This window comes from Schistocerca americana, chromosome 11 (genome assembly GCF_021461395.2).
Source record: "Schistocerca americana isolate TAMUIC-IGC-003095 chromosome 11, iqSchAmer2.1, whole genome shotgun sequence".
NCBI lineage: Eukaryota > Metazoa > Arthropoda > Insecta > Orthoptera > Acrididae > Schistocerca > Schistocerca americana.
This window is the reverse complement of record NC_060129.1, coordinates 197,847,566-197,868,182: the sequence shown is the minus strand read 5'-3', so window position 1 is coordinate 197,868,182 and position 20,617 is coordinate 197,847,566. Positions and strand designations below refer to the sequence as shown.

Here is a 20,617-nt window from a genome sequence, read left to right as displayed (position 1 = left end):
TAAGAGGACCAGTGCATAATGTTCCCATTGTTAATGATTTTCAAGTAGTTTGTGGTCCATTGAGAGCACCACCTACAATTACTTTCACCCGCTGGGAAGCCGGCCAGTTAAGAGTACCTTTACTCGAAGTACCTACGGCTTTGGTCAGATAAGCTACGGTGACAAGCTGGAGCAACAATAAGTGAAATAAGTAGCAAAAGCAGTATTTGTAATGGAATTCTGTACAGTTCTGAGGGTTCTTTAGAAAGACATGTGAGAGAGTGACAAGAAATATTCGAAGTTGCACAAAACACAGGAGAGTTACGGGTGAACAGGATTTGAGGTAACATTGCTTAGCAGCACACACAGTCTGAACAACTGATTGTCATCGTAGACACTCGTCTGAGTAAAGAACCAAACCCTAGAAGATGCCACCAGAGTGCAAAACCCATTACGACGTTCCCTCTTCGGAAGACGGTAACAGAAGTCGGAACCTATTTTCGTTAAATGTCAGTGGCACAGAAGTAAGATTTTGTGCACAGGTACAACTCAAATATGTTTGTCTAGCCGGTACACAAGAGCTCGAAGCCCAAAAAGTTAGTCAAAAAGTTATCCCTGTAACAAGAAAAACAGTTTAGAGTAGAAATGTAAGGTAGTAAGTAACCCAGGGAAGAAGGTAAGTAACAAAAACATCTGCCCACGACACACACCAATATTAATGGCTTACTTACTCCCATTTGCACAACTCAAAGACTCAATAAGGGCTAGTTTCTGAGCTCATATCCTTTAATTTGCTCAAAATTGTGAAATGTTTGACACAAACTTATAAGCTATAAGACACAAAAATTGTAGATGTGTCAAAAAACAGTACAAAATGAAAAATAGTGTCATCTGTCGCTGCCCCTTTTGTTGTTTTCTTAAGAGAAAGAAACATGTACAGGTGGAGGATTCAGTTAAAAATTAGGGTCTTCCGTGCTGGATTAACAAGAAATTCACTTAATACGTGAGATCATTGAAATACCAGCTGCAGAATGGACAGGAACACCCACAGATAATTACTTCTATATTGGCACTTCTTTCCAGTGTCGCTCGCAAACACAGACGAAACGATTCAGCTCCAAAGCTGACAGTGACAGAATCCTCCACGAAGGCTTCTCAGTGTTAGAGCCGCACCATTTCCGATTCGAGCCTTCCAATACGTCCTTCACCGTGTTCGTCAGGAGGTGAGGACGCCGAATACACACGGAAAGATCCAGTCTCGGTTCGACCGTGACCCAGCTCGGACACCGAGAAAACTTTATACCGAAGCGAAAGAAACCACTCGAGTACAAAAGCGTGATGTGTGAGATGCCTCACAACCCACAAGAGGCTAACTAGAGAGCAGCGCGGAGTCCTTATGCCACCGTTCCCACCGTCACCTGCGGGAGAGTCCGCTGGCCATACCGAACCTCTCCCGCAACAACCCGCACTGCGACAAACTCTTTCTCGGAAAATAGAAGAACTGATTTTGCACAGAATCAATTTCACAGTTCTCTTAACACGGACCAGTTACACACAACAAGCTTAACACACGGAATAGTTCTATAAAAATATTCAGAAACTCATTTCACACTCTTGAGGCTAGCAGTCAGAAACGTGAAGACGTCCTCCGTCACCTCCACAGTCGCAGTCGCCTACTTCTTCGGGTTGACCATGACGGAGTCGCGGGGTCCCACGGGCAGCGGCGGCTCGCGCACGCCGGCGACGGCCGCCCCCGCGGGCTGCGCTACTGCTCGCCCCGCGCCGCCCCTCGCGCCCTGTCGCTGCTGGGCGCCCTCGTTGTAGTCGATGTGGTCCATGTCGTCATCTTCTGAAATGGTAATATTTTTGTTTCGTTTGCTGCTCTCGAATCAGAAGCCGGCAGCTGTCACTTAATGCCAGTTTCTCTAACGTATTATATAAGCACGGTCCTCACCTGCAGTATCATTTTGCAGAGAGTGAGTGCAAAATATTTGGCCACAATATTAAAACTATAGAAAGCGGCTGAAAAAATAATCAGGTCAATTTAACAAAACTGCTCGAAGAGTCGGGGATTCCGACTACACCGTCTGAGTACTTCTATCAATCTATTACTCTAACGACCGTATTTGCTATCGTGGAAGGAAAACCGGGCGTAATTAATGTATACTGGAAAAAGAATTAAGAAAAAGTTTTAAACAGTGTTTTTTTACTATGGAATCAGACAGTAAAATAAATTGTCAATGGAGCCAAAAGAGGTGATGAAAACCAACACGTTTAAAAAGACAGTTAAAGCATACCTAGTACATACTACATAAAGTAGGCAGTGCCCGACAATCGGTCTTTCCTTCTCATCCTGTACGGTAACTCTCCCCTGACCGCAGTTCTGGGTGACTTTCCCAATATCTACCCCTTTTCTAGACCTCTCCAGTCCTTTTCCTTCATTCCTTCCCCTACAAACCTTCTGCCTGAAGAAGAGCCACTGGCTCCAAAAGCTTGCCAATTATGTCCCATCTATTACATGCATGTTCTGCCGCCACTTGGTGAGTAGACTTTTTATCTATCCAATTAAATAATTTTGTGAATAATTGATTGTTTTCATTGTTAAATAAGTGGTTGGCAAGAAATAGAAGGCAAAACACATTGTCATAGCACAATATACTTTTTGAGTAAGAGTGTGTAAAAAAAAATTGCCATGTGAGGAGCTCATGTAGCACGCATTTCTGCTGTTAGGCATGTATCACACAGCTCACTGCCCGTTCAGTGCCGCTGTGTCGTCAACCTGGCTCGTTCTGTTCACCCGCAGTGATTCTTTTTGCTAGTGCTGTGTTGTCCTTGTTTCGTTTTTTATGGTGGTAAGTATAGGTGAACAACCTGTAGATGTGAAATTTTGTTCTCTGTTCGGTGAAAATGCTGCTGAAACTGTTTTCATGTCAAAAACAGCTTACCGAGATGACGCTATGAGAAAAACTCAAGTGTACGACTGGTTTGATCAATTTAAAAATGGAAACGTCTCGATTGATGACAACCCTCGTTCTGTACATCCGTCAACTGCCCGAATCAACGAAAATATTGGAAAAATTCCAAGGGCTCGTGCTCACAGACTGTCGACATAACTGATCAACTGCCAGAGATTAGTGGTTGTCTTGGAGCTTAGTTCAACGAATTTTAATGGAAGATTTTGGAATGAAAAGACTGGTTCTTCCACCACAACAACGCCCCTACACACACACACACACACACACACACACACACACACACACACAAACTCTCTGTTAAATGGTTTATGGCTAAAAATGGCATGGTTCCACTGCCCCATGCACCTTACTCACCTGACCTGGCTCTGTGTGACTATTTCTTATCTCTACACATGAAAATGGGCACGAAAGGACTCCAATTTGGCAACACTGAAGTAGTCCAGAAAAAAAACAAAAAATTTTTCGAACTTTGGAAGCACTGGTGGGACAAATGTATTAGTTGTAACGGAGAGTATTTTGAAGCGAGTAAGATGGTCTAGTAAACTATTTGAAAACATGTTCCTTTTAAAAAATAATTACCTTTTTTTTGGGTATGCCAAAATAAATACATGTTACTAGCAAACTGTATGCCCTACATATGTTATGCAAAACTCTAGCCTCCTCTTTACTTCCTGATCTGCACACCACCCCCATTACGAAGAGACTGTAAAATGACAAAACGCCAAGAAGAAGAAGAAGAAGAAGAAGAAGAGGAGAAGCACAGAGAGCGGCAACTGGACAGAGGTTAGAGAGTGGCCGCACCAACAGATTAAGCAAAGCTTCCAATATCATTTCACCGTATTTCAGCCAAACATAGATTTGTAGAATTTTAGAACATGTTTTTTGCTCGCGTATCATGTCATTTCTGGAAACCCAGAATCTACTCTGTAGGAATCGACACGGATTCCGGAAACAGAGATCGTGTGAGACCCAACTTGCTTTATTTGTTCACAAGACCCAGAAAATATTAGATACGGGCTCCCAGGTAGATGCCACTTTCCTCGACTTCCGGAAGGCGTTCGATACGGTTCCGCACTGTCGCCTGATAAACAAAGTAAGAGCCTACGGAATATCAGACCGGCTGTGTGGCTGGATTGAAGAGTTTTTAGCAAACAGAACACAGCATGTTGTTCTCAATGGAGACGCGTCTACAGACGTTAAAGTAACCTCTGGCGTGCCACAGGGGAGTGTTATGGGACCATTGCTTTTCACAATACATATAAATGACCTAGTAGATAGTGTTGGAAGTTCCGTGCGGCTTTTCGTGGATGATGCTGTAGTATACAGACAAGTTGCAGCATTAGAAAATTGCAGCGAAATGCAGGAAGATCTGCAGTGGATAGGCACTCGGTGCAGGGAGTGGCAACTGACCCTTAACATAGACAAATGTAATGTATTGCGAATACATAGAAAGAAGGATCCTTTATTGTATGATTATATGATAGCGGAACAAACACTGCTAGCAGTTACTTCTGTAAAATATCTGGGAGTATGCTTACGGAATGATTTGAAGTGGAATGATCGTATAAAATTAATTGTTGGTAAGGCAGGTGCCAGGTTGAGATTCAATGGGAGTCCTTAGAAAATGTAGTCCATCAACAAAGGAGGTGGCTTACAAAACACTCGTTCGACCTATACCTGAGTATTGCTCATCGGTGTGGGATCCGTACCAGGTCGGGTTGACGGAGGTAACAGAGAAGATCCAAAGAAGAGTGGCGCGTTTCATCACAGGGTTATTTGGTAAGCGTGATAGCGTTACGGAGATGTTTAGCAAACTCATGTAGCAGACTCTGCAGGAGAGGCACTCTGCATCGCGATGTAGCTTGCTGTACAGGTTTCGAGAGGGTGCGTTTCTGGATGAGGTATCGAATATATTGCTTCCCCCTACTTGTAGCTCCCGAGGAGATGACAAATGTGAAATTAGAGAGATTCAAGCGCGCACAGAGGCTTTCCGGCAGTCGTTCTTCCCGCGAACCATACGTGAGTGGAACAGGAAAGGGAGGTAATGACAGTGGCACGTAAAGTGCCCTCTGCCACACACCGTTGGGTGGCTTGCAGAGTATAAATGTAGATGTAGATTTCACTTTGTCACCACAATCTTCATTCCAAAACTTAATACAGGCACAAAACCAATGCTATCAGTGTCCAGTTTGTGTGCATATGACTTCATAAGCCACATTATCATTATGATACGGAAGAAAGCTGACATCTGGTATTGGTAGGTTCAGCTGACACACAGCATCTTGGAATGGACATAGATTTGCACATTGTAGAAGGGGTAACACATCTGTTGAGAAGCCAGAACTGGAAATGAGGGGACTATAATAGTGGACACTTAGTGTAGATCGAATTACGGTCGAAAGAATAATCTCGAAATTCCGTTCGATCACTGTATGTGACAACAAAAGGCAGCAAAGAGATGGCAATGGTTGTTGTTGTTGTTGTTTTGGTCTTCAGTCCTGAGACTGGTTTGATGCAGCTCTCCATGCTACTCTATCCTGTGCAAGCTTTTTCATCTCCCAGTACCTACTGCAACCTACATCCTTCTGAATCTGCTTAGTGTATTCATCTCTTGGTCTCCCTCTACGATTTTTACCCTCCACGCTGCCCTCCAATACTAAATTGGTGATCCCTTGATGCCTCAGAACATGTCCTACCAACCGATCCCTTCATCTGGTCAAGTTGTGCCACAAACTTCTCTTCTCCCCAATCCTATTCAATACTTCCTCATTAGTTATGTGATCTACCCATCTAATCTTCAGCATTCTTCTGTAGCACCACATTTCGAAAGCTTCTACTCTCTTCTTGTCCAAACTATTTATCGTCCATGTTTCACTTCCATACATGGCTACACTCCATACGAATACTTTCAGAAATGACTTCCTGACGCTTAAATCAATACTGGATGTTAACAAATCTCTCTTCTTCAGAAACGCTTTCCTTGGCATTGCCAGCCTACATTTTATATCCTCTCTACTTCGACCATCATCAGTTATTTTGCTCCCCAAATAGCAAAACTCCTTTACTACTTTAAGTGCCTCATTTCCTAATCTAATTCCCTCAGCATCACCCGGCTTAATTAGACTACATTCCATTATCCTTGTTTGCTTTTGTTGATGTTCATCTTATATCCTCCTTTCAAGACACTGTCCATTCCATTCAACTGCTCTTCCAAGTCCTTTGCCATCTCTGACAGAATTACAATGTCATCGGCGAACCTCAAAGTTTTTATTTCTTCTCCATGAATTTTAATACCTACTCCGAATTTTTCTTTTGTTTCCTTTACTGCTTGCTCAATATACAGATTGAACAACATCGGGGAGAGGCTACAACCCTGTCTTACTCCCTTCCCAACCACTGCTTCCCTTTAATGCCCCTAGATTCTTATAACTGCCATCTGGTTTCTGTACAAATTGTAAATAGCCTTTCGCTCCCTGTATTTTACCCCTGCCACCTTTAGAATTTGAAAGAGAGTATTCCAGTCAACATTGTCAAAAGCTTTCTCTAAGTCTACAAATGCTAGAAACGTAGGTTTGCCTTTCCTTAATCTTTCTTCTAAGATAAGTCGTAAGGTCAGTATTGCCTCACGTGTTCCAGTGTTTCTACGGAATCCAAACTGATCTTCCCCGAGGTTGGCTTCTACTAGTTTTTCCATTCGTCTGTAAAGAATTCGTGTTAGTATTTTGCAGCTGTGACTTATTAAGCTGATAGTTCGGTAATTTTCACATCTGTCAACACCTGCTTTCTTTGGGATTGGAATTATTATATTCTTCTTGAAGTCTGAGGGTATTTCGCCTGTTTCATACATCTTGCTCACCAGATGGTAGAGTTTTGTCAGGACTGGCTCTCCCACGGCCGTCAGTAGTTCCAATGGAATATTGTCTACTCCGGGGGCCTTGTTTCGACTCAGGTCTTTCAGTGCTCTGTCAAACTCTTCACGCAGTATCACGTCTCCCATTTCATCTTCATCTACATCCTCTTCCATTTCCATAATATTGTCCTCAAGTACATCACCCTTGTATAGACCCTCTATATACTCCTTCCACCTTTCTGCTTTCCCTTCTTTGCTTAGAACTGGGTTTCCATCTGAGCTCTTGATATTCATGCAAGTGGTTCTCTTATCTCCAAAGGTCTCTTTAATTTTCCTGTAGGCGGTATCTATCGTACCCCTAGTGAGATAGGCCTCTACATCCTTACATTTGTCCTCTAACCATCCCTGCTTAGCCATTTTGCACTTCCTGTCGATCTCATTTTTGAGACGCTTGTATTCCTTTTTGCCTGTTTCACTTACTGCATTTTTATATTTTCTCCTTTCATCAATTAAATTCAATATTTCTTCTGTTACCCAAGGATTTCTACTAGCTCTCGTCTTTTTACCTACTTGATCCTCTGCTGCCTTCACTACTTCATCCCTCAAAGCTACCCATTCTTCTTCTACTGTATTTATTTCCCCCATTCCTGTCAATTGTTCCCTTATGCTCTCCCTGAAACTCTGTACAACCTCTGGTTCTTTTAGTTTATCCAGGTCCCATCTCCTTAAATTCCCACCTTTTTGCAGTTTCTTCAGTTTTAATCTACAGGTCATAACCAATAGATTGTGGTCAGAGTCCACATCTGCCCCTGGAAATGTCTTACAATTTAAAACCTGGTTCCTAAATCTCTGTCTTACCATTATATAATGTATCTGATACCTTTTAGTATCTCCAGGGTTCTTCCATGTATACAACCTTCTTTCATGATTCTTAAACCAAGTGTTAGTTATGATTATGTTGTGCTCTGTGCAAAATTCGACCAGGCGGCTTCCTCTTTCATTTCTGTCCCCCAATCCATATTCACCTACTATGTTTCCTTCTCTCCCTTTTCCTACACTCGAATTCCAGTCACCCATGACTATTAAATTTTCGTCTCCCTTCACAATCTGAATAATTTCTTTTATTTCATCATACATTTCTTCAATTTCTTCGTCATCTGCAGAGCTAGTTGGCATATAAACTTGTACTACTGTAGTAGGCGTGGGCTTTGTATCTATCTTGGCCACAATAATGCGTTCACTATGCTGTTTGTAGTAGCTTACCCGCATTCCTATTTTCCTATTCATTATTAAACCTACTCTTGCATTACCCCTATTTGATTTTGTGTTTATAACCCTGTAGTCACCTGACCAGAAGTCTTGTTCCTCCTGCCACCGAACTTCACTAATTCCCACTATATCTAACTTCAACCTATCCATTTCCCTTTTTAAATTTTCTAACCCACCTGCCCGATTAAGGGATCTGATATTCCACGCTCCGATCCGTAGAACGCCAGTTTTCTTTCTCCTGATAACGACATCCTCTTGAGTAGTCCCCGCCCGGAGATCCGAATGGGGGACTATTTTACCTCCGGAATATTTTACCCAAGAGGACGCCATCATCATATAATCATACAGTAAAGCTGCATGCCCTCGGGAAAAATTACGGCTGTAGTTTCCCCTTGCTTTCAGCCGTTCGCAGTACCAGCACAGCAAGGCCGTTTTGGTTATTGTTACAAGGCCAGATCAGTCAATCATCCAGACTGTTGCCCTTGCAACTACTGAAAAGGCTGCTGCCCCTCTTCAGGAACCACAGGTTTGTCTGGCCTCTCAACAGATACCCCTCCGTTGTGGTTGCACCTACGGTACGGCTATCTGTATCGCTGAGGCACGCAAGCCTCCCCACCAACGGCAAGGTCCATGGTTCGTGGGGGGGGGGGGGGGGGGGGGGGGGGGGGGTCGCAATGGTTAGGTGAGTTAATTACAGTTAATTACAGTCCAATTGATGATTACACAACACTTATTACAGTACATACACACATTTGCAATTATGATTATTATTGAATATAAATTAAAAATTAATAATGCAATACTCTTTAAGCTACAGCATCGAACTGTAGCTCCACATGTCAGCTAGCAGCACAGAGCGTCACTCTTTACACACTTGCCAATAACAAAAATTATAGCAAATTTAATTAGTGCACAATTACACACGTGTGCCAGCACTCGGGCTCCGCCACACTTACGTACAGTACGAGGTGCCCGTACGCTATTCCTGTGCTCTGACAGAACTCGAGTGGGACTGAAATTGAGGGAGAAAGGATATCAGTGATAAGATTTGCAGATGTCACTGCTGCACTCAGTGAAAGTGATGGAAAATTGCAGGCATTATTCAATGAAGCGAACAGTCTAACTAGCACACACTGTGAACTGGGAATAAACTGAGTAAAGAGGAAAGTAATGAGGGGTGGCAGAAATGAGACTGGTGATAAACTTAACATGAAATTGGGGATCACTTAGTACAAGAAGTGTAGCAATTCTTGGAAGCAAAGTGATAAGCGTGGGACAAAGCAAGTAGGGCACAGAAAGCAGACTAGCACAGGCAACGAGGGCACTCCTGGACAAGAAAAGTCTACTTGCTTTGAACATTGGTCTTAATTTGAAGATGAAATTTCTAAAAACGTACATTTGGAGCACACTATTGTCTGAAAGTGAATCATGAACTGCGGGAAAACAGAAAAGTAGAGTACTGAAGTGTTTGAAATACGGTGATATAGAAGGATGTTGAAAATTAGGTAGCCCGATAAGACAACGAATGAAGTGGTTCCGGCAGAATCATCGAGGAAAGTAATATATGTCGACGTTGGAAAATGACTAGGAGAAGGGCTATTCTGATTTAAAAAACCACTCACATAACATAATGTAAGTTTAAAGATTAAATCAGTTTGGAGCCTATTTTACTGATTATTAAAAGAGCCACGAATAAAGAAGATCAAAAATTCAAAAATTGTGCAAGTAATGTATAATCCTGACATGTCAATTAATAGTGTGTAGGGAGTTGTCCACTTTTTCTGTTTTATTAGCGGATTTCTATTTTTGTGTACAATTTACATTTTAATTGATAATTCATGTTTGGTTGTATTTACACTGTCGTGTGACACCATAAAGTTACCAGCAGAGTAAGGCACTTCTTTAGGTGTGCTGTTTATACTTGTTGTTATTGTTAAATCTTAATGGTGGTCACTTTCATTAAAACTGTTCGTTCATTAGAATCTGAAATCACTGAGACAGCACAACAGGGTCTAAATGCTCACAGTGAGTTTGCTGGAGACACTCAGAGGGGCAGGGTCAGAGTTACTACACTGATTGGAGACTCCACAGAGTTATAATGTGTTAACATGTCCAAATGGGACGAATGAGACATGGGTATCATCATGCCGTCAAATACGATAAAAAATTGTTAGTCTGCACTGTAAAAAGATTTTAAAAAATAAAAAAAATTATAAAGAATATTGTGTATTCTTGACATTTTGGCCTGTTAAATTGTGGCATATTGTACAATCACCACTATTTATGTATTTGATTTCTTGGTTTCAATGTAATATTTTACGTACATTAAGAACTTTGCACCTCTGACTTCCCACGCCAGATGGCGGTTACTGTGGTATAACAAATTCTGTTATATTTGATGTTATTTGTATATTTTTCTTTTTTATTAGTCCTGCAACCTTATAATTTACCTGTTGATTTTTATTCTTGCACGTTTTTTTTAAGTTGCTTTGAAAATAACACGCCAGTGTTATGTTGGCAAGATGTGCATTTCCCCTCCCTTGTTCCTATGCATTTTTAATGTACACTTTTAAATTTTAAATATTCAATTAATGATTTGCAAGTGCACATTTGGTATTTTGTGATAATCTCTTGCCAAATAAAGTAATTTTAAGTCTTCATGTGGCACATGTCACATAGAGGGTGTTCGAAGTCCCTGTCACACCGAGATCTGATGTATAGGTGAATGTAAACAGCAGCTTCAGTTATTGTGATCGTTTCATAGCTTCTGTTTCTGCTAATAACTAGACACCGGAGCCGATGAGATTTAATTTGTACGCTAAAGGTATGTTCTTATCAACAGTTGGTTTATACTCAGGTGTATTTGTGGTCTCTCGTTTCTTATTCACTGATCGCTATGTGAAATGTTTCACTTCCAGCACTGAAAATGATCAATATGTGATCGAAAATCGATTTTGCTGTTAACAAATATCAAAATTACAGCCAATGTTGACCTTCCTTCTGATTTTAGAGTTACTACAGGTAACATTCAGACGTTTGAACTTTGAGTGGAAAGTTGGCCGCACTATTTAGGACTTTTTAACTTTTCGTTGCAGAGGTGAGGGGCTCGACACATTTTCCAGGCTGTTTGGTGATCGATTTCGAGTGCTCGTTAGGATGTCAACTGCCGCACATTTGTGAACATGTGGAGCTTTGGATTCGAAGATTATCTGCTGCAGTCTGTGATAGTTTCTGGTGCACCACATGGACTTGATATTTATTTTGTGTTACTTATTTTTAATGACAAACAATATTAAACCTTTCAGTTTACGTGAAAATGTAGCGCCCCCCCAGACATTTCAGACATTAAATAATATATGCATATTTTATTACACATCTCTCTCTCTCTCTCTCTCTCTCTCTCTCTCTCTCTCTCTCTCTCTCTCTCTCTCTCTGTGTGTGTGTGTGTGTGTGTGTGTGTGTGTGTAGGGGTTGAGGGAGGCCCAGTAACATAGAATCCATACCTTAAAGTCATTACTCTCTGACAATTATACTAATAAATCATTAATATCGTTAAACATACTTCAACACTCATGGCTCATGGCACTACTATTAATCCTCTGGGATTCATTCACCTACCATTAATGTGCACGTACACATTTTGAACAATCGACCATTCGTCGGTGTAGATAAGGGTATAAATGCGAGCCCGCACGACTGGCAATGTCACCTATCTGCACGAACTCGCCTCAGCTTTAGAAGTGTGGCAAGCTTGCATTTGCCGATTACAGAGGGATGAGCTACCAGCACAGGTAGCTAGACTCACCCGGAGGCTGTTTTTCAGACACATACAATAGAGAGGCAGGGGTACCACCACGGTCCTGACGTCAGAGGCTCACAATGATGAGTGAACGAATAGTGCAACGTAAGTTTTGAAATTGGCTATACCTGTAAGTAATTATATGCCTGCAAGTTTATTAACTTTTAACTATATCTTGTTGTTAGATTACGTGCAGGTGTCTTATCTCTGTAAAATTGTTGTTGGGTGAATAAACAATTAATCTTCATATGGTTTCACTAAGGGAAGTAGTCCCACTATCACTGAGAACAGAAGAAATTGTTCCGTATCCATCAAAATAATTCTGTCACTCGATTTCCAATAAAATGTTGCGCAACATCAGTCTCGGTGGGATATACTGATGTTTTGTTCGTAAAATTACGTTAAAGAACTCAAATTGTTTCCACAATGGAATGAATTGTGGATAGCTCAGTTGGTAATATCATTGCTTGCAAATGGCAAAATTGTGCACGTTTCAGTCAAATGTAGCACAAATAGAACGTCGTCATAAAACATTATCTTTTGGACAGTACACTGTAAACATAATTTCACTCAAAGTTGCAGAGGGATTTTGAGGAAATATTCTTATCTATTTCCAACTCTTACGAAATAGGTGGCACAACTCAAATGGGAAAATTAGCACCTCAAAGATGATCTACTTATTGTTGTTGTTGTTGTTGTTGTTGTTGTTGTCTTCAGTACTGAGACTGGTCTGATGCAGCTCTCCATGCTACTCTACCCTGCGCAAGCTTCTTCATCTCCCAGTACCTACTGCAGTCTACATCCTTCTGAATCTGCTTAGTGTATTCATCTCTTGGTCTCCCCCTATGATTTTTACCCTCCACACTGCCCTCCAGTACTAAATTGGTGATCCTTTGATGCCTCAGAACATGTCCTACCAACCGATCCCTTCTAGTCAAGTTGTGCCACAAACTCCTCTTCTCCCCAGTTCTATTCAATACCTCATCATCAGTTATGTGATCTACCCATCTAATCTTCAGTATTCTTCTGCAGCACCACATTTCGAAAGCTTCTATTCTCTTCTTGTCCAAACTATTTATTGTCCACGTATCACTTCCATACATGGCCACACTCCACACAAATACTTTCAGAAATGACTTCCTGACGGTTAAATCTATACTCGATGTTAACAAATTTCTCTTCTTCAGAAACGTATTCCTTGCCATTGCCAGTCTACATTTTATATCATCTCTACTTCGACCATCATCAGTTATTTTGCTCCCCAAATAGCAAAACTCCTTTACTACTTTAAGCGTCACATTTCCTAATCTAATTCCCTCAGCATCACCCGACTTAATTCGACTACATTCCATTATCCTCGTTTTGCTTTTGTTGATGTTCATCTTATATCCTCCTTTCAAGGCACTGTCCATTCCGTTCAACTGCTCTTCCAAGACCTTTGCTGTCTCTGACAGAATTACAATGTCATCAGCGAACCTCAACGTTTTTATTTCTTCTCCATGGATTTTAATACCTACTCCGAATTTTCCTTTTGTTTCCTTTACTGCTTCCTCAATATACAGATTGAATAACATCGGGGAGAGGCTACAACCCTGTCTCACTCCCTTCCCAACCACTGCTTCCCTTTCATGTCCCTCGACTCTTATAACTGCCATCTGGTTTTTGTACAAATTGTAAATAGCCTACTTATATGGTGTCATAAAACTGCAGCTGGAGATGGAAACAGAGAAAATGCAGAATATGGTATTGGGCAAACAGTGATTAGAGATGAACAAAATATCTGATGCCATAGACATATTAAAATAAAGACTGTGGTAATTTTTAGATTAAGGTTTAACTACAAGGAAAGTTTCTGCAAGATGGTGCTGCTTTTGTTGAATCACCATAATAAAATTTTAAGCTCAGTTCCAGAGCTAGCAGAAAATAATAGTACGGTGCCGTCCTCTACATAAATGGGACCTCGACGGCCTGGCTGCCAGTCGTTGACTCACCTCGAAAGATGTTGCCCGCAGTTAGCAATGAAACGTCAGGACGAAGTATTTTTACAGATCGACCACAGTCTCTCAGCTGGAAGTTTTAACTAATAATAAATAACATTAAATTAAAGAGTGTCCACCTACTTGCAAAAAGACAATTTTTGCTTCATTTAATCCCAAAACAAGTTTCATCACAGTTGTGGCAACCTCAACCTCAGTCAGTTTTCATCTTTTTTGTTTCTGAAAATATATGCACACAAATTTTGTGTAGGTTAGGAATACAGAGAGATCTAATATTGTTGTTTTGATTACACGTGTATTTTATTATTTTTGTTACATTGTGTGTGCTCTGTTGCTTCCAAAAGAAATCAGCCACCAGTAATACAGCGTGTCATTTGCAACACAGCAATATAAGGGCAATGTCTGAACTGAATTTTTGTTTAGAATACAATCCTGACACTATGTGTTCTAGTGAAATAGTAGCATATGCCCCATTTCTTACTGTTGCTGTAGTTGACCTGTCCTAAGCTGTACTTGCTTTTTATTTGCCTACCAATTGTGGTGGTGTTTTATGTTTGAAACAACCTGTAGATATAATTGAAAACAACATCACCCTAGTGGCATAGAAACAGACCTCAAGGTTTTAAAATCTACTACTTATCTCTGCACTTCTTATTAACAATATAAGAAAATTACCACATCCAAATAGCTATCACATAGAGCAAGGAAGTTATCAATCATCAAGCAGTACTCTGCAACAGAGTATTATTGAACACATTATCAAACAACACACAGAAAGTCATCAGTCATCAAACAGTACTCTGAGGACAGCATTTAGTACTTCAGGGAAACACTCGACACACAATAAAACTCGCGTGTGCAAACTCGGTGGCTGCCAATCGAAAACAAAATTGTTAAACAAACAAATGTTGAGGCTTATCTGAAATGTGAACGTGCAGTGAAAAGTGTGTCTAAGCGACAGCCGATAGCAATGCAGTATCATCCAGAATTCACCAGTGACCACAAGGAAAAGAAGCAAATCTTTTTAAAAATTCCCAGCATAATCAATAGCAAGTGACACAAAATAGTTTTCCAAATCAAAACCTCACAAAATTTTACTTTTATTAGACAAACACGAAAGTGGAAGTAATGATACGTCAGCTACACGAAAGGTAAGCTAGGTTGTATTCCAAAAAAAATATTCAAGTCAGACGTCATCCTAACATCCCTGCTTTGCAGATGTCAAGCTCTATTAATTCATACTTGTGGCTGATTTCTGCTGGCAGTTACAGAGCACACACAAAGAAAAAAAAGTGAACTATATATATGATCTAAATGCTACCTACATCAAACTTGTACGTATACTTTTCGGAAACCGTAAATGAAAATATCCCACTGAGGTCGGCACAGCCGTGGTGAAACTCATTTCTGGAATAAACGAAGCAAAAATTGTTATCTCGGAACAAGGAAGACCCTCTTTAGTTTGTCGTTAATTTTGTTAAACGTCACATTTGAAAATCTCGAAAAGGAAAAGGTAGTTAACATTCCGCTCTCAGTGAGGCCACTGGAAATGGATCACAAACGAGTATCGTACCGCATGCTGCCTCCGAAGTGTCGCAGTTTTGCCGACTGGCAGCACGCGAGCCGCCGTGTACGCACCTTCCTCCTCCCCCTCCTCCAGGGCGGCGGGGTCGTCCCGCGGCCCGTCCACGGCGGCGTCGACGTTCCCGCCCGGGGGCGGGCCGCGGCCCCCCCGCGCCGGCTCCTGCAGGTAGTCACCGCCCCCGCCGCCCCCGGCGTCCTCGTCCTCCTCCTCCTGCTGCTGCTGCAGCGGCTCCTCCTCCGCTTCCTCGCGCCTCCCGTCTCGGGGCCTGCGGCACACGGCGACCCGTCACTCGTGTCGCGTTTCCGATTCTGCACGTCTGAGCGTACGACACTGTTGAAAATTTAACTGAAGTGCTTCTACGAGAAAAAAGGTTCATTCAGTCCAGGATTTAAAAAAAAAGAAATAGTTCAGTTTTCTCTGGTGAAGAGTTTGGGTGGAACTGTTGTGTTCGAACTGGCGTGACCCGTCTGCCTCGACGGCCTGATGTAACCACGTAGCTAGTCAGACAACGTGATGACACGGTTTACCACTCCTAGCTGCATCTGCACTTGCCTCAGCACAGAACGGCGTTTAATGAGGGACGTGTCTGTACAGTATACACCACCTGTTGCTATACAAACTTCACTGTCCAGAGCAACTGCCCAGTAACCAGGAGACCCAGGTTCGGATCCCAGTCCGGCACAAATTTTCAGCTTTCCCCGTCGATTTCAATCAGTGTCCACTCACAGCCGAGGTCTGTAATTCCTGTGTGTCTGTACTGAAACACGCTATTAGCCTGTGAAGCATCTTCTAGTACCTGATAATTACAAACAAAACACACAATGCTGTCAATATCAAATTGTAGAAAAGTTATAAAGATTCCTATAATCCATTGCATACATGCCAAAATGACTTTTTGTCTAGCATGTTCCTAATTGTGCATATGCAACATATTGTATCAGAAGACAGTAAACACATAAATGAAACTTAATAGCATGTTTCATTAAAGTTTACACAGCAGCTGATGGTATGTACAAACATGTCCCCCATTAAAAATATTTCAAGAATGAAGAACCAGCTATAAAAATAAACATAATTTTAAAAGACGAGTTACAGTTATGAATTGACACAGGGAGTAAAATGGTACCAGAAAGTTGCCACAGAAATATCAATTGTCACAAGCCTAGTAAATGTGCACATTTATCGTGAAATTGGAAAGAAACATATCTGGTACCAATTTCAAAGAAAACACTGTCGAATGGCTAACAGGGATTCGTACCGATATTCCCACCCTATTACAGCCTCTGATAGGAATGCGTAGGTAGGCAGGCAAGGTGGATACGCTGTAAGCCTTACAGAGTGATGACTGCTACAGAAAAACCTCAACAATCCGAGTTCAGATGTGCAGCACATAAAAAATAGGGAAACTTCCCTTACTGCATGCAGAAACAAAGCTATTGGAACTTTTCTCAAGAGGGAGGAGCATCAGGGCAGGTTACTCGCACTCAACTGTAGTGGGGACAATGAGACTAACAAATTGCTTTTTCTACATTCTAACTGTCTACTGGCAGTACTTGGAATTTTGCCCCTGGAAGTAAATATAAGTAAAACTAGTCTGTCTCCCTTTTTTTGAGATACCTCACCTATTTTCATTCAGTAACACAGGGTAAGTATAAAATACACGAAACATTTCAAAAAATCTGTACAGACAAATGGTCAAGAACAATATAACAGACAATACAGGATGTGAGAGAGAGAACACTCAAAGGTTTTTAACAATGTGACTCTTCAAGCTTTCCCGGCGGATGTGTCGTAAATAGTCTTCACGAGCTCGCTGCCTGATCACGTTGTGCAAATTCCACAATATTTCCTCGGAGCAACTGTCCGACATCTTCAGGTCGTTCCACCTCGCTCGTGGCTAGGTACGACTGACGATAATCGCACACCGAACCCCCGTTTTTAGAACACACGGGAAGAATGCGCATCCGCGGAAATCGCGCGTGCACAGTGATTTGCCGTATTCTAACTACCTCCGCCAAAAAGCACAGAGCAGCTCTCCCGCATGTGTGCTGTACACTGCGTTTGTCAACAGTGCAGCCAGACATTACTCACCAACGGCCGTACTAGGGCAGTGTTACGACGGGTCTGTTATCGAAGAATCTCGATTTTCACAGTACAATTTCATGGCAGCCAATGAAGGGTTCCAGGCTGTGCTCAGTTGAAATCCTGCATCCTCATTGATGAGATTATCAGCTGTACAGATATGTATTGCTTCCTTAATGACGCAATCCCAGAAAGATGATGTAGCGTGTCAAAACAGATGATACCGTCGACAGTTCTGTCAGTGGAGGAGAAGGGGCCATTGACTGTTTTGTAGGACAGGGCGCAGAAGTCGTTAACTTTCTCGGAATCTCAGACGTGTCCGACAGTTGCGTGCAGAATCTCTGTCTCCTGTATGCGAGAGTTGTACCTGTTAATCTTTCCCAAAAAATGGAAAGTGGCTCCATCACTGAAGACCAATTTGCTTGTGAAGTCGTCATTTCTGAAAAAGCGCAGTGCACCAGTGCAGAACTTCAGACAGACAATTTGTCATTGAGGCTTCTAAGCTTTGAGGCACTGCAGTTTGAATGACTTCAGTTTTAATCACCTACCAAGGATTTTCCACACTGCCTGCACTATCTCATTAAATAGACTTAGTGGGACTGAGAAATCATGTCCACTGTCTGTTCCGAATTGCCCAGTTGGCCGGAATGTTTGGCATTGTCTGATCGTCATCCCCGAATTCTTTGTACCACTTCACTATATTTCGTAAACTGGTGGGGATCTCGTGAAACTTGCCGCCCCCCCCCCCCCCCCCCCCCACACACACACACTCTACCCATCAGCAGCAGGCAAAATTCAAGAAAAATAAAATACTTTGACTGCCTTGCTGCCATTTTCAGCAGCTACAGTTGGTGACATCCCTGTTGGTAGGTTTCCAAACTAACTTGGGGTACAATTCTGAAAATAAGCTTTGAGACTGCTCTTTCACGTACTGTAACATTTGTTGCATTATGTTTAGTTACTTACCCATTCCGATTATTTACAATGTTTCACAGATTTTATAAATTACCTTGTATATACCACAAAAACTAATAGGCAAGGAACCAGTATTAAAAAAAACATAATGCAGAATAAAAGCTTGGGACAATCCTTACATTTAACATGCTTAGGTTGTGACATCAACTGTTCTCAAAGCAGAGGAATACAGAACAATTGAGAAGACCAACAAATAGGTGGCACAATCATCAGAAATTTTAAAAGTAAGACGAGGACTGAAACAACTATAGACTTCTTTAAAACAATAACCATAATGAGTTTGTGCAGGTCTCACTACTACATGTTAATCACAAAAAGGAAGAAACAACATATAAAAAAGCCTGAAATGAGATTCCAAAGAATAGTTAAAGGTGTTGCAAGAGTTGGAATGATGGTTTCAGAATTGAGTGAGATAACAAAGACTGTCTATAAGCCTACGTATACACTCTAATCTCTATTTACCTTACTCTCTTGATACCTACGTGAGGCACACAATGATAGCAATATAATGGTGCCACAGTCTTTGTTGTGTAGAAGTTATTTATATTTACACAACAGGGTTTCATGAGAACTACATCATCTTTCTTGCACGTATTCCCATTTAATTTCCCTGAGCATTTTTGTTACACTTTTGTGTTGGCTATACTGGTATGTTCCCATTCTAGAATTTATTCACATTTAAAGAGAGCTGCCATTAACTACACCAAGACAAAATTTTGCCCAAGTCTTTCTAGAAGTCCTTATGGTCACCCAGTTGTGAAACTATCCCGCAGGCAATAGCGTCATCAGTGAATAATTTCATACTGCTGCTGATTCTATATGACAAATTGTTTATGTATACTGTAAACACCAGAGGTCCTATTTTCAAGTATTACAGAGAAATTACACACACACACACACACACACGACACACCTGTAAATAATTATGCACTATTTACAAGCTACTACCTCTCACAGAGCATAAGTCACTAAAGCTGAACAAAATCCAAAAAATAAAAAGTAAGTGAGCTTAGCTGAAGTACCAGTACGCGCACTGAAACAAAGCATTCAGGGTATATAAGAACCCTTAAACGGTAATGCAGAAAACTTAGAAACTTCCCTTTTGTCATCATTCTCAAAATTAACAGAATCAATTATGAAAGAAGGTTAATGAATTAATTGAATAAATATAATCTTGCAGTCGAATTACAATTTGGTTTCTGAAGTGGTAGGAGGACTGAATCAGCTATAGCACAATTCACTACAATGGTTGAAAAAAGACAGGTGTGGCACAGGTATATTTTTATTGTACATTACTGCATATTTTAGATCTTCCTATGGCTTTGGGATAATGTTGACCTTAAGCTTCTGCTAAATCAGTTAGAATCATTAGGCATAAGAGCTGCAGATAACAATGGCTCCACTCAAACTTTGCAGATGGGACACAAAGAGTAAACATAACAAACATCAAATAATGCTAAAATTTTAGTGAAACACTTATCAGAACCGGAACACCGCGATACACGACTCCCACAGAACAGCATTAGGAACAATATTGTTCTTGATATACATCAATGAGTTTTCTAATATTAATATTAATAATAAGAATAACAATAACAATAACAATAACAATAATAATAATAATAACAATACTAAATGGAACAAACAGATGCTTATAAATATCTAGGATACAGACAAAAAATAGGAATAGATAATACAAATATTAAAGAAGAACTAAAAGAAAAATATAGACATAGACAACAAAAATGCTGAAAACAGAATTGACAGCAAGAAACAAGACAAAAGCTATAAATACCTATGCTATACCACTATTGACCTACTCATTTGGAGTAGTGAAATGGAGTAACACAGACCTAGAAGCACTCAATACACTTACACAATCACAATGCCACAAATATAGAATACATCACACAATTCAGCAACAGAAAGATTCACATTAAGCAGAAAGGAAGGAAGAAGGGGATTTCTCGGCATAAAAAACCTACATTATGGACAGGTAAACAATTTAAGAAAATTCTTTCTAGAACGAGCAGAAACTAGCAAAATACACAAAGCAATCACTCATATAAATACATCGGCTACACCACTGCAATTTCATAACCACTT

At 40.9% G+C, this 20,617-nt stretch overlaps 1 protein-coding gene across 1 annotated transcript in view; it reads right to left on the bottom strand.

Annotated features, from left to right (window-relative positions):
- Window positions 1-1,652: 1,652 nt before the first annotated feature.
- Window positions 1,653-20,617, bottom strand: part of LOC124553551 (zinc finger and BTB domain-containing protein 47-like) — a 71,243-nt gene continuing 52,278 nt past the window's right edge. The window contains exons 5-6 of the mRNA XM_047127398.1: window positions 15,508-15,719; window positions 1,653-1,828 (exon numbers count right to left, since the gene is read on the bottom strand). Of these exons, the coding sequence (XP_046983354.1) occupies window positions 1,653-1,828; window positions 15,508-15,719 (388 nt within the window). The remainder of the gene's footprint in view (window positions 1,829-15,507; window positions 15,720-20,617) is intronic.